Raw genomic sequence first — 14,363 nt, forward strand, 5'->3', positions numbered from 1 at the left:
ACAAAACATTAATCTGCACAATTATTGCTGTGTAGAAGATGTATCAGATCTAAGAAAAAGAAAAAAAACATTAAGTGGAACTAAAATCTATTTTCTGCATATGCCCCAAACAACAGTGTGTAAATATAGCTTTATCAGCATCTTACAGCCAGCAGCCACTTGGGCTCCTTAGTGTGATGGCCACCAGCAGGGGAAAGCGTTTACACCTGGGGGGTTAATGACATGTTACTGCTTCGCTCGGCTCACAACTCTGACATAAAATCTAAACACATTTAGGCAGTTATATGGAAAATATTTACTAAAGGTTTTTGTTTTTTATAGAAGCAGCATGTCTACCTCGTTTTGCTGAATAGGGATTACGGTAGGTGTGCCACCTTCAGTCTGCTATTAATAAACATACATCTATGACAAAAGCCCAACAATAAACCATCAGGCTAATTTTAGAAGAAGGACATAGGTATCCATCGATACTGATGGACAGAAGCTGTTCTAAGGCTAAACATTGATGCTTGCATCAGATCAGTCTGTCAGGTTGGCAGCTATAAGGGAACTGGAGATCAACCGATACAGGATTTTTAAGGCCGATACCGATTACTGATATGAGGCTAAATCAGGGGTTTGCAACCTTTGGCTCTGGAGCCACAAGTGGCTATTTAGACATTTGACAATAGATCTTCATCACTTTGGATAAAAATGATAAAGTGCAGCTAATCTTTGGAAAAATAGATATACTAACAAATGCTAGTTAGTGTGCTGGTTAGTATGTTCTCCTTTTACTAATTGTGTTAAATTTCCAAAATAAATTCACTCTAAATATAACAGAAATATATTATTTGATCTTCTTTAAGTAGGAAAAACCTTTTTTTAAACATATTTTCCAAAGATTTTAGCAATTTTGTAGGGTTTTCTTTTCTTTAAAAAAACTAAAATTTGGAGTGGCAAAGTGATTCTTTATGTAAAAAATAAATCTTTGGTAAATATTTGTTAAATATAAGCTATCTTTCTCTCTCTTTAAAAAATGTCAGGTAACGTTTGTGGCTCTAAATGAGTTTTATTAGCTGGCCTACATGTAAAAATTGATCTTTGGATTGTAAAGGATGCAGGTTGGGGGGTCAATTCTTGAAATCTTTATGTTTTTTTCCTCCATTTAAATAAAAAAATGACATTCCATACACAATATACAATAGCAGATTTCACACAGGTTTCTGTGAAACAAAAAAGCATTGCTTTTAACAAATCAAACAAAAAATTAGCGCTGTATAGCAAATAGAGGGAGTGGCAATGCATGCGCTTCACGTCATATCAAGGCATGGCCGCTAAAAGCACTAATGAATCAGCCAACAGATGCTAAAAATAGAAGAAAACTCTAATATCAGCTCACAACATGGCTGAAATGTCGGCAACTAAGGCTTAAACAACTGATTAATTGATTAAATAAATTAGATTAATGTGATTAATGGGTTATTGAAATAATCGTCAGCTGATTTAGTAATCGATTAATCATTAACTGGAGTATAGGGACTCTAAAACAAGCCTTAAACTGACAGATCGACCGACTTAGAGCAGTAATTATACCAAGATTGTAAAAATATATAAATACATTGCATTAAAGATAATAAAAATAAAAATTGTCTAAATATGCCCTATCCAGAGCTCCTTAAGTGGAAAATTTTAGTTTCACTTGGTTTAATTCTGTAAAAAAAAAAATCTTCTTTAAGGAACCTTTTCATATCCTATTGATTATCGATCGATTAATTGAAAAAAAATCAATTAACAGATTAATCCATTTTTAAAATGATCATTAGTTGCAGCTCTATCAGAAACATTTCAAGATCTTTGCATTAATTAACAAAAACAATTTCTTAATTTTTTTCAGAAGTTAAAGGAGATATCAGCTCTTTAGTGGCTATTCAGTAGCTATGAGGCTTTTTTTTCCTTTTACAAACCAAAACGCCACTGATACTCACCAAGAGGATGTCTCTATAACTCTTGATGCTGCTCACTGCGCTGGCAGAGGTAACGGAGATGAGTTCTTCATCCCCGTCATCTTCTTCGCACTCGTCCTCCTCCTCCGTGGCCTCGTAGCCCTCGTCAGGACAAGGGTCGCTCTCCGTCTCCTCCATGTTGGTCATCATGTCGATGAGTCGCTCCAATGGGGGGCTGAGCTCTCGCTCTTCGTTCTCTTTGAGGCCATAATCCAGAGCTTTGTAGATCATGACACCCAGGGAGTCAATTACCTGCAAAAGAAAAAAAAATGACTCAACTTAATTAAAGAGTACATTTAATTCTAGAGTTATAACAGAACTTCCTGGTGTCATCTGAAACTTGTTTACTTGCTGTAAAGTACACCACCACTATGATCATTACGTCGTGTCCTGCCTGCATACCCTTATGGAACCACCTTCCTGTTTGGAACAACCAGAGCCCCACAACCAACAACAAACAACGCAGACCGCAGATGATGTCCTCAAACCACAAATATTAAAACTAAGATGAGCAAATTTAGAGGGAAATAAATCCTATCAGCAGGGCTTCCTCTCATTAATGAGAAGGGAATGACCCATCCATCTGCAGCATGTTTGAATTCTTCCTAATGTCTTAAACCACCGCCAGACAAAGCTGTCCTTTTACTCCATTAAGTCCAGTTGGCCGGTTCTGCACCATGTCCTCTCCCGACGTCTCTTTTAATGAGGTTAGCTGCTAAATATTCCTCCCTCTTCAAAGAACCTGGCAAAAAAATCTGTTTGATTCACCTCAATCTTTAAAATAGTTTGGGTGCTTCAGTTTCATGATTAGCTTTTGTTTTATTATTTTTTTCCAACCCTCCAAAGTCCTTTAACATAATTTTTTCATAATTTTCACTGATTTTATTTTGTATTTTAAGTTATATTTGGATTAATACCAATTTGGCATTTTTTCTTTCCCAGCCTTAAAGATGTCCTTGAACCTTATCTATCATTCATAATGTCTTATTTACTTTTTTTTTTCTTGTTCTGGTGTTGAAATCTTTTAAAAATCGTACTTTTTCCACAGGCTGAAGACGGAAATATTAAAATGATTTACCTACAACTTTACACGCATCATAAAAAATAAGTCAAAATCTTTGACTTCCATTTAATGAATTTAGAAACAACCTTCATTAAAACAAACTAATAATACTAAGTAATCTATAAAACCGCTTATTTTTGAGACAGTGAATCGGTTCTATTACAAGTGACTTTAAACAACAATAAAAAACAATCAGAATTAGATTTGCTGATAGTTTTTTTAAACTGTTATGCTTGGATGCAGAGATGGGGAAAAAAAACAGTGAACCAGACAATAAAAGCGTTAGAAAATCAGAAAACCGAACGAAGAAGATTTCAGGTAATAACATTTACGATCAATAAAGATAACAATAATTTATTTTATAAAGAATAATATTTAAAAGAGCCTTTTTATTCCTGTCAAACCAAAGGGTTAAATGTCACAATGTTTATCTTGTTTTTTCCCATTGCCGTTGGGAAGACTGTGACCTTATAGAGTACTTATATGACCTGTTTGCTAGAGATGTACTGTTCAAAAAAGGGAGGCGCCCAAACAAAGAGCGGCGCTTACAGATGTGTTCAGGAACAGCACAGCACCTGCCAGGAGCCTGGGAGGGAGCTCCACTAAAGAGCAGGGCGTTGACTGATCCTGCTCAAAATCATTAACTTCAACAACACAGAGGGATGGTTCTCATAACTCCTTCTGCAAACCACAGAACGTAGTTCTGCAAAGTAATGCAGAGTTAGCATAGTATTGTTTTGTTTTTGGATAAAAAATGGGTCACGTAATCTCTTCTTTTTGTCAGCTAATTAATAAACAGTGAATTCTTTCGTTACATTTAACTGGTTTCGGGATTTGAAGTAACTATTCAGAGTTCTGAATTCCAAAATTCATAACCTGCAGATTTAGATCTAAGATGCTTGTTAGTTAGAGAATAAATGCATGACTAAACTGCAGAAAAATTTTGCACGAATATTACGATTTCATTGCACACATCAGATATATAAACATGCAGGATGTCGCAACATCATCCTGCATATTGGCATGAAAGCAAAAAAGAAAAACCCACTGTCCTCAGCATAAAGATGAATCAATCATATTCTGCATAGAGGTGAAGATTTCGGTTAAAGCAATTTCCCAATAGCCTGCTTAGAGGTAAACTTTAGTAGTACAATATTTAAGAGAGCAACCAGAAGCCTACCTATATGCCATTATATACCAGTATCATGATAAATGTACTATTATACTGATTATATTGTCAGAATTAGCAGTTGTGCTTTTTTATATGATGCAAGAGAGGATAAACAAATTAGGGCTGAAGCAGGAGGCTGGGGAGAGGGACGTCTGGGCCTCCCTACTGAAGCTGCTATCCCCGCGACCCGACCCCGGATAAGCGGAAGAAGATGGATGGATGGATGGGCTGAAGCAATTAATCGGAATAATCTTGATTAATCGATTTTTCAAATAATCGTCAACTAATTTAGTAATTGATTCAGTTGACAGAGCAACCCATTTAGAGCAGTAATTATATCAAAATTATAAAAAAAACACAAAAAAAACATATTTAAATAATACATTTAAGATCAATAAATGTTTTTGTCTGTCAATATGCTCTATCCAGAACTCCTCAATTGGAAAAGTGTTAGTTTCACTTGGTTTACTTTTGTAAAAAAAATATTCTTTAAGGAAACTTTTATTGTCCGAATATTAATAAAAAAATAATCAACAGATTAATCAATTTGCAAAATAATCATTAGTTGCAGCCCTAGTTGACAACTGATATTCAGTCACAGCCATATAATCACCTGAAAATGTTTCAGATGAGAATTACAGCCATTTAAAAAAAAAACAGCTAATCAACAAAACAAAAAAAGGCTTCAATCTCTGAATTATTCTAATAGAATTATGAGAATTTTTTTTGTATTATAACTTATTAAAATATTAATGCTGGGCTTTGGCAATAAACTCCTAAGGGATTTGACTTTTAGTTTCAAGAATAAAGTAAGAACTTTTTTTTTTTTTTCTTGAATGGCCATCTTTGTTGCCGGTTTCTTTTTTTAATGGCCCTATTTCTCTTCCCTAGATTTCTATAGAATATCATGAAGATTTTTGCCCATTCATCTCTAGGTTTTCCCGTATTTATCCAGGGGAACTTCAAAAATGTTAGAAGTGAGTTCTAGGTTAGGACAATATAACCAATCATAATTATAAACCACAACCTGTTCTCTATCTGAGCTAAAGGCTTAATATTTTGACCATTTAGCCTGCAGATTGGGAGGTCTTGGAGATATGTGGCTTTTTAAAAGCAACTTTATTTTCTTATTACTTTCCATATTTAAAAGATCACAAACTGTAAAAGAACACTGGGACTTGTCCAAATGCATCACGCCTTTCTATGTCTTGTTTTTGGTGCAATATCTATCTATAATGTTAAAATATAAAAAGATAAGAAAAAGAAAAATACTGATAAATATAAAGGTGTAGATTAAGAGAAGCAAAAACTACTTAAATGGCAAAAAAAAATGGAAACCTAACAGTGGGAGATCAGCTTCCCGGTGTTAGACAGTGCTCGTATATCCTCCACCGCCAAGTAAAGCTGATATTCCTGTTCCGAGGCCAAAACAAATAGCCTATTCCTTACTGCCTTATTACATAACATTATAATCCATCTGCAGGACATCATGCGCCACAGAAGGCAGAGAGATGAGAGACGATAGAGGCACAGACAGCAAAAGGGGGGCTGGTCAAATTAGCAAGTCACACTTTAGTCATTTCTAAGTTTAAAAAAAAAAAAACATACAAGGCAAAAGTTTCTACATTAAAAACTACTTCACATTTTGGAGTATATTATTGAAACATCATGCATATTAAGATCAGTGGCTACTGCTCTCTGAAACAAGGGAGGCTCAATGGAGTTAATTCAATCCAAACGTCAATTAATAACAAATGTTAAGATACATTAAACCATTATGAAGTTTAACATTATGTATTTGACCAAGTATTCTATGAAATTTACGATCATTGAATACTAGAGAGGTTTAGCCTCCCTAGTATTCAATGAGAAATCGCCACTGGCTAAGATGCCTGTTTTGTAATGTCAACTTTTCTCCCAGTTTCAAATCTTTACAGCTTTTAAAAGTTTTGTTATGGTTTTTTTTCTAACTTTTTTCTGTACAAAAAAAAGAATTCCCACAGCATGATGTTGCCACTGCTTTGTTTCATCACAGGAACAGTGTGATGGGGGGGGATATGCAATAAAAGATGGCCAGAAGGGTCAATAATTAAATAATTTTTTTTAACTCTAATCTCCTGACAAAAATAGTTTCTTACCTCTGTTTTAGCTTGAAGAAAATTTCTTGGTTCCTTTATCTTTTCAATGCTGTCTTTTCACTAATATCCTCTAAAAAATCCTTTTTCAGAATCAGAATCAAGTTTATTGCCAAGTAGGTTTGCACTTACAAGGAATTTGACTTGGTGTTGAGGCCTTCATATGGTACAGCAGATTTAGTTATATGATATTTAACTTTACTAAGTACACTGGATTTTATTTAGAGGAATGGGGGAGCAAAGGGGTTCATTTAAACGCATGTCACGCTTTTCAAAAAATAAATCATTTAAATTCACACTAGTAGTGTGGGAAAGTTTAAGTGGTGTTAATTATTTTTTATCTACTGGTTAAAAAGGAAACTGTAGCTGACATAACTTTGTCAAGTAAATGAATACTGTCATGGCAGTTCCTTGTGTGAAGGTATGGGTAAAAATTAATGAAGACGAAGCCTGAATGAAAGGAACAGGAAGAACGAACTAAAATAAATAAAGCTTCGTTTTCCGATAATACATTGCAATCTTATTTTAAGGCTTTAACTCAGAGGAATGAGACAGGTTGGGGGCGGCAGAGGAGCGGAAAGAAGGAGGAAGAACAACAAACTATGCATGTGATAAAATCCTGCTGAGTTTTAAAGGTATGCTGAGAAACATTGTATGCAGGTGAGGTCGATGCCTGTTGCTGATGAGCCACATCCTTAACCCTCCTATCGTCCTCAAATATAGTAACAAATTTGGTCCTTGGGGTCAATTTGACCCCAGGGATATTTACCTCCAGAAAATGATTTACAGAATATTGTTGACCAAGTTTTTGTGACAGGCACTTTGTTTATTTGTTGAATACATAAATAACCCCTTGAAAATCAGTGAGTTGACCTTCCCTCTAGCGCCACCATCAGGCCAAACCTTTAAATGAAAATGAGTTTATTTTGATTTTTTTATACAAATCTTCTCAAATTTACAGGTTTTGAGCACATTCATGACTCTGAGCACATTCATGACTCTTACCAAATGAACCATATTGATTAATGTTGGTGACTCCCCCTTTCCTCTCATAAACATATTTATTTACTTATTTTTATCTATTTTGTTGTAATATATTTGTTGCTAGTTACTGTAGGATCTTACTCACCCCTCCTCTTTTGTTATCCGGGCTTGGGACCGGCAATGGCAGAGTTATAGAGTTTTTTTGTTTGTTTTTGTTTTTTTATGATTTTTTTTGGTTGTTTTTTCTGTTTTTTTTTTTGTTGTTTTTTTTTTATTCATTTGTGTGACAGAAAATGGATAATGAGAACATGTCACGTAGTAGTTAGAACATGGAACAGTTTTTAGAGAGAAACAACATGGTGGCTGGAAATATTGCCCTTCCAGTCTCAGCATTCCAAAGACTTGCTGTTGCTTCACCTTTTGACTTATAAAGTCCTGCCAAAATTAGCAAGCCAATGTAGGCTTCCAAATCAACTAGATCCAAGTCTTTCCAACTGTCCCCATAAACACGCTTTCCCTCTAAATTTGTCATCCCAAGCACAATATTTTTGATTGATGGTGTTATGAAGAGCTCGAATGATGACGTCATCAACATGGCTGACTGCATATCTGGTGGGTCCTGGAACCATTTTGATTATATTACTTGCGCTATGTCTAACCTGCTGTTTCAGTGGGGAAAGGGACCATATTATTTTTCCATTTTTGGATGAAATTGTGTCTGCTGGTGGTTGAGGGACAACAGGGGGGTCAACACTCTCATTCTCATCAGATGAGAATTCCTCAAAATCAGGGTCCTCCACAACACAATCCTCAGTCTCAGAGACAGTCTCCTCTAAGTCACTTTCACTGTCAAAGAGCTGCTCCAAAACCTCTTTGACAGTAAACCTTTTCCAGAAGACATTTTCAAAGAGAGAGTGTGCAGATTGCAGTATACTCAGAGCACAGTGAGGAATGATTTGGATAGAGGACTGTAGTGCAAGCTTATGTTTGCTCCTCCCTGATTTGGCATGAACTACCAATGGCGTTGTAGGAATAACCCGCCCTTCACAAGGCGGGAAAAATCAGTTCTACTTTGGCAGGTGTGAGTTCAGAAGGTCACACAGATCCCCAGATGTCTCAGTTCAAATGTATCAACTAAAATGTATCAACTCTGCACCTGCAGGTGTTGTCATGTTAGGTCACTGACAAGTTTTAGCAGCTAAAACAGCTTGGGGTCAAATTGACCCCAGAGGACAACCAATGCGTGTAATATGTATTCAGCACATTAAAAAAATAACATCACAAAAATTTTATGCTTTACCAGTTGTCCCCATCTAATTAGGAAAAGTCATGAAATATGAAGCAAAAAAAAAAAAAGTTAACTAATATTTTTTGAATGATAAACATTGAATGGGGTCAAATTGACCCCAAGGACGACAGGATGCAAGATGCAGATGCAAGGCAACTGCAGGTAGCGCAGGATTTCATCCATGTTTTTAAATGCCTCTTGGGTAATGCAGAAGGAGAAGCAGAAGCAGCACAAGTTTCCTGAAACCACATAGTTCAGAAAAAGTTCATGGAAAGTCAGATCAAAGACCTGCAGTTTCATTAATTAGCATGGCGCCTCACTTAAAGGAAAAGCTGCTGATATCAAGGAAAGGGGGTTTTATTTGAAACTCAACAGCAGGTGGCTTTATTTAAGAATCTTCTCTATCTGTGTTTAAGATTTTTCCTGGAGAAGCACTGGTGGATCCAAACGGCTGTTCTGCTCAAGAATAACTTGTTCTCCTGAAGAAAAAGATGTGGTGTCTCGGGTTATACTCAGAAGTTATTCATCGACCCGTGAGCCGAACTAAAAAGAGTTAGCATGAAAACTGGTTAAGAAGAACTGCCAGCATTACATAAGTCTGTTAATTTACCATCATTTCTCCTAATTAAACGAGCAGTTTTCACGGAAATATACAAGCAACCACATTATGATGTGCTTTGATCGTTCTAGTTGAAATTCTTTAAGCACATTTTGGTTAAAAGCATTACTTCTGGAATAACTTTAAAATATTAACACAGAAAGAGATATAGAGATGTATAGATATGGATCTATAATCAAGGGCCTCTTTTTCTTTATCATTTATTAACTTTTTTTTCTATTTTGTATAACTTTAGTGGATATTTTATGTCTAAAGTGCACCAAGGAAATACATTGCATTTATTTTCAAGCAAAAAAATCATTGTTTTTTTATTCTTTCTTCTCCTCTTCTGATGATGTTTACCCCAGAACATTATCCTCCCTATGAGACTTAAGTAAAAAAAAAAAATAAAAAAAACTTTAAATGATTAGGCTCAGGATAGGATGAATAGACGAGTGACATATGAGCACATTGCGTTCCATAAAGAAGTAGCTCTTAATGCTGTATTTAATTCCCACATTTAAAAGCCCTTTTTAACCTTTTATTTTAATTTTGAAGCTTTCTCATACTTCTGCTAATATAGTTTTTAAAAAAAAAACCTTTAAGGAAAGCTCAGTAATTTAACCGTTATTTAACCATTTTTGATCATCTGCAACTTTAAGTTTTACAGTAAAACATTTGCGTTAGTGAGAATATTGTGTCCAGTTTGGGATTTCTAAATAAGGAGTAGGGCTGTGCAATTTTTCCAAACAACAATATTGCTATTTTCTTTTTCCTTTTAAGCAAAAGGATTTTTATCACAATTCTATTCAAGTTTCCATTTGCATTGCCTACAAAAACACGCTTCAGTCCAGTGTTTAGTCTGCTTTATCCTCTTTTTTCTAGTTTTCACAAATCTCTGCAACTCTCCCTTCCCCTATGTGTGGCGTATTAATTGCAACTAAACACTTGTCTTACTCTTGTTGCAACAAGACCAAAAATGTATTCTGTCTGCAATTTTGAAATAGCATTTTTTTATTACAATTATATTGAAAATGAAATTAAATGTCCAGCCATGTCAGGAAAAGATTTCCCTTATTAACCTTTAAATGAAAAACACAAATTATTGTAATGTTGTTCCACAGGGTTTAATCTTAAGTCCTCAGCTTTTTACCCTTAACCTGCCTCCCTTTGGTATCAATACCAGGAGGCATTTAATCTTTTTCTATCATTGTTACACTGATGACAGCCTGACATATATAACACTAGAAGAAAAAAGACACCAAAGTCTGTATGGCCTTAAACTTCTTAAATTTAAATGATCAAAACCAGATCAGATGTTGTTTAGTGCTAGAGGTTCTTGTGAACTTCCCTGTTTATTTGGGCTGCTTGGCGTCACATTCAAGGGGACAGTCTGGGTTTTAAAATAGACAGTGTTTTTAAATCAGATTAGTAGGTTGAGTTAGTTATCCTTTTTGTTTTTAGCAGTCTGTATTGTCCGTGAGCTACCTCCCCTACTCCATGCCTCTGGTCAGCTGATCCTGAAGGTGCAACTCAGAGAAGGTGCAAAACAGAGCCTTTAGTGTTGCCACTCCATGATTATGGAATAATCACCCTTACATTATTATACATGCGCCTCGCATTTCCACTCCTTGGCTTTTGGCACAGCCTGAGACTTTTTTTTTTTTTACTCTGTCTTTATTGCTTTATTGCCTTGACTGATGTTTAAATTGATTAATTTCACTGCTTTTTCATTATAATTTTTTTAACGTGTCCTGATTTTAACATGTGAAGCACTTTGCTGCAGCTACGTTTGTTTTAAAGTCCTTTATAGATAAAGCAACAAAAGTAATATCAAATCCGTAGTCATATGCTATGTGACGCAATTATAGGGGTGTTAATCCATTAGCCGGTCTTACTACCAGATTTACTTTGTTGTGGTTGCTTTACTGTGAATATCAGTCTTCACATAACCAGGTTAGAATGAGGGGGTCAGTGTGCCATTATGACCACATCTTCAGTATTTCTAACAGCCTGCAAACATCAGTTCATCTTAACAGGTTTTTTCCGCTGGCTAATACAACTCAGAAGTCTGATAGCCTTTAAGCTAGCATGCCAGTTGTTGAACAACTAAAAGTCTATTGTTGGTATTTCTGTCTAAAGTGCCATGCCAGCATGCCTTTTCATTTAAATGCCAAGCTTTGACATGTAATAAACACAGCAAACAAAGGCCTTCTCATTCCTCAATGAGGCTGCATCGACAAACCTGTTTTCAGAACAATGTTTTGAAAATAATTTAGTTATTATTAAAGTTATTATTATTAAAAAAAAAGTACTGTTTTTTTTTTGTTTTTTTTAAGAATGGCTTTACCATAGTTTTGCACCTGCAGCATAAACTCGAGACATCACTGCCACCGTTTAAGTTCACCAAGTGGCCAGATGAGCAGCCTTTTTTTGCAGTAGTAGGGCAAAGCCCTCGCTATGCAGACAGTTATATAACCGCAGCTAAGAGGGCTTCCACTGCGGTGGGGGGGCGGCCTCTTGTCTCCCGTGATAGTTCTTAGCAGGGCATATCTATGAAGTCAACTGGAAACTGCTGAAGTCTGGGAACATGTCTCTAAGTGTCTCTTAAGTGTCTAACAGACTATTCTGATATACAAGCTTAGTTTCATTACATCATCACAGTGCTGCTGATAGAGTAAAAACTGACACTTTGACCAAAGGTACGTTTTAAAAAAGAAATAAAAAAACGTAAACGATGACAATATGCAGATTTTCTATATAACTGAATGAAGGTAATGCGTGTAACGTGATATTTGGAAACTTACAAGATTATCTGTTATGAACTCTAGAGAGTTAACAGCAAAAAAAATTAAATAAAACAGCTGTAGATTTGATAAATAATACTTAATATACCCAACAAAAATGTTCAAACAACCATAAATAATAATAATAATAATAATCTTATCCTTTACTACAGTAAAACAAGCAAAGAAATTAACTGTTTTCAAAAACTCAGTCTTTAAAACCTCAATTTATGCATGTCTTGTTCTTTATGTTTATCTAAAAATGAACAGTGACAAATGATTCCTTCAAAATAAATGCAACAAATATATTTTTCTCGTTTATTCTTTAGGCCAAACAGAGGCTTTAGAAATATTTAATTACTAAAACACAATTTTACTTTGCAACTCTTCAAAATGATCTTACAGATCCAAAAAGGCTACAAACAAATAGCTGCTCTGCTCATCTCAACTGTAGCTACAGTAAAACATGTGACATTTGTTTAAAGTTTAGATGAGGACCAAGATTTACTTCAAATGAGATAGTAAGGGAGGTTTAAAAAAAAAAAAAATGTCTCCGAAGTTCACAGTTAGAGAACTGCAGCAAAATATGACATCTTAGGGGGTCACACATTTTATATAACAGCTTCTTATTTTAGGGCTTTTGCAGAATGATGTGTGAAATCAATTTACACTTTTCAGGAGAAAACTGAAATCAGCTCTCTGGTCTGACAGCATCAGGACAAAAATAAAGATGAAAGATTGTTTCAGCACAGCCTGAAGCCAGATGTTAATAGTTAGAAAAGCTCCCAGAGAGAAGGCCTTTTCTGGGAACTTTTATGTAAAAGGTAAAAACTAAGCAAAGCCCTCAGTGTCATAAATATCAATAACGGATTGATTTGGTTAAAAAGCGGAGTGTGTTTCTAAAGAGGGGACTGGTTCATATCAGTCAGGCACAGAGAAATAACTCTGATCAACCTAATTTGCTGTTCTTGTAAGAAAGTGGATAATTAATTTTCAGTTGATAAATAAAAAGCCTTTTGTAAGCCACATGACAGGAAGTGCAAAGCAACAGGCATGGAAACAGCAACACTGGCCTGTTATAAAGGGGTGGAAAACCCACACACACAAAAAAATAAAAAATCAACAAAGGTATCTAAGAGTGAAAAAAAAAACATTTCATCAAGACGCCACTTTTCCACCAGCTGCAGACCTGGATACTGCTCAGTTACACTGGGAATCACTTGATCTGCACCGATTCTGTTTCATTCATTTCTCAAGTCAATCTCAAGACCCCATGCTTGTTGTCGTAGCGACACCAACTTTGTAAATCGATCTTCAAAACACTGCTTTAATCTGGTACTTTCAAGCTATTTCATGTAAATCTCAGGCATTTAGTATTCATTCCTAAACCTTTTGTTTTATTTTCGAATACTAACAGCCTTTGCACCCAAAATTTCAGGCACCTCTGCATCTTCTGGAGGCTGGAGCCCCAGTAATAGGATCCTAAAACTAATCACACCTTAATCTTCAACTGAGAACAAGCTGAGTTAAACTTATTTGTGCAGTACATCCTCAATAATTTGCAGTTTACAGTTCAGGTTATTCAGAAAGGATTTAAGTTAATAAAACGAACCCAACTGGTCAAAATCTAAACAACTAAGTAATATAAAGGAAGAACACAATTTAGCATCTTTGAAGTTATGAAAACCCTCAAGCAAATGTTGGGAAAATCGGAATAAAGAATTTAAAAAACAACCTTGAAAACACTGCAGCTGGGACTAGTGTGAAAGTAAAGAACGGTTTCCAGGAAATCTTTTTTAAAGGAAATACATTCAGATTATTCTTTAACTGCTTTGCCTTTTAATTTAGTTAGTGTGTGCATTTTCCATATTATTTATTTTTTTGTAACAACCCTCATAGGTTTCTTATAAAGCAGGATCAGCTGATGTCCTGCTGTAGCTTCTTTCTGCAGATTCCATTCGCAGACGTGTTCGGATTTAAAATGCTGCAACTTGCATTTTAATTTGTTTACTCTCACCATCATACTACGGCTTCTAACAGATAAGTTTATTCCAGCTATGGAGAAGCTGTCCGTCACAAAAAGAAGAAATGTACAGTCAGACAGGTTGTGTCTTCAGGTTTCGACCGCACTATTGACTCTGTGCGACTGTCACGCTATCTGATGGATTAAAACTGTCTGTGTGCAAGATGTTATTTCCAGGTAAGGAAAAACAAAACAAACACACCCACTCATTCGAACACCTTGTAAGCAAAACCAAACCTGCAGGGATGCAAGAAGTAAATACCCACCTGGAACTTCCTGCAACGAACTAAAGCTGCAGAAATGTTGCTGCATCTAAAGGGGAGAACAACC

The 14,363-nt window shown here is 35.5% G+C and overlaps 1 protein-coding gene across 3 annotated transcripts in view; it reads right to left on the bottom strand.

Annotated features, from left to right (window-relative positions):
* The window catches only part of spire1a (spire-type actin nucleation factor 1a), a 41,691-nt gene that overhangs the window by 14,448 nt on the left and 12,880 nt on the right, over positions 1–14,363 (bottom strand). For all 3 annotated transcript variants that reach the window (XM_038288776.1, XM_038288778.1, XM_038288777.1), the window contains exon 3: positions 1,968–2,237. In XM_038288776.1, coding sequence (XP_038144704.1) covers positions 1,968–2,237 — 270 coding nt within the window. The remainder of the gene's footprint in view (positions 1–1,967; positions 2,238–14,363) is intronic.

This window comes from Cyprinodon tularosa, unplaced genomic scaffold (genome assembly GCF_016077235.1).
Source record: "Cyprinodon tularosa strain WSP-4 unplaced genomic scaffold, ASM1607723v1 ctg26, whole genome shotgun sequence".
Lineage (NCBI taxonomy): Eukaryota > Metazoa > Chordata > Actinopteri > Cyprinodontiformes > Cyprinodontidae > Cyprinodon > Cyprinodon tularosa.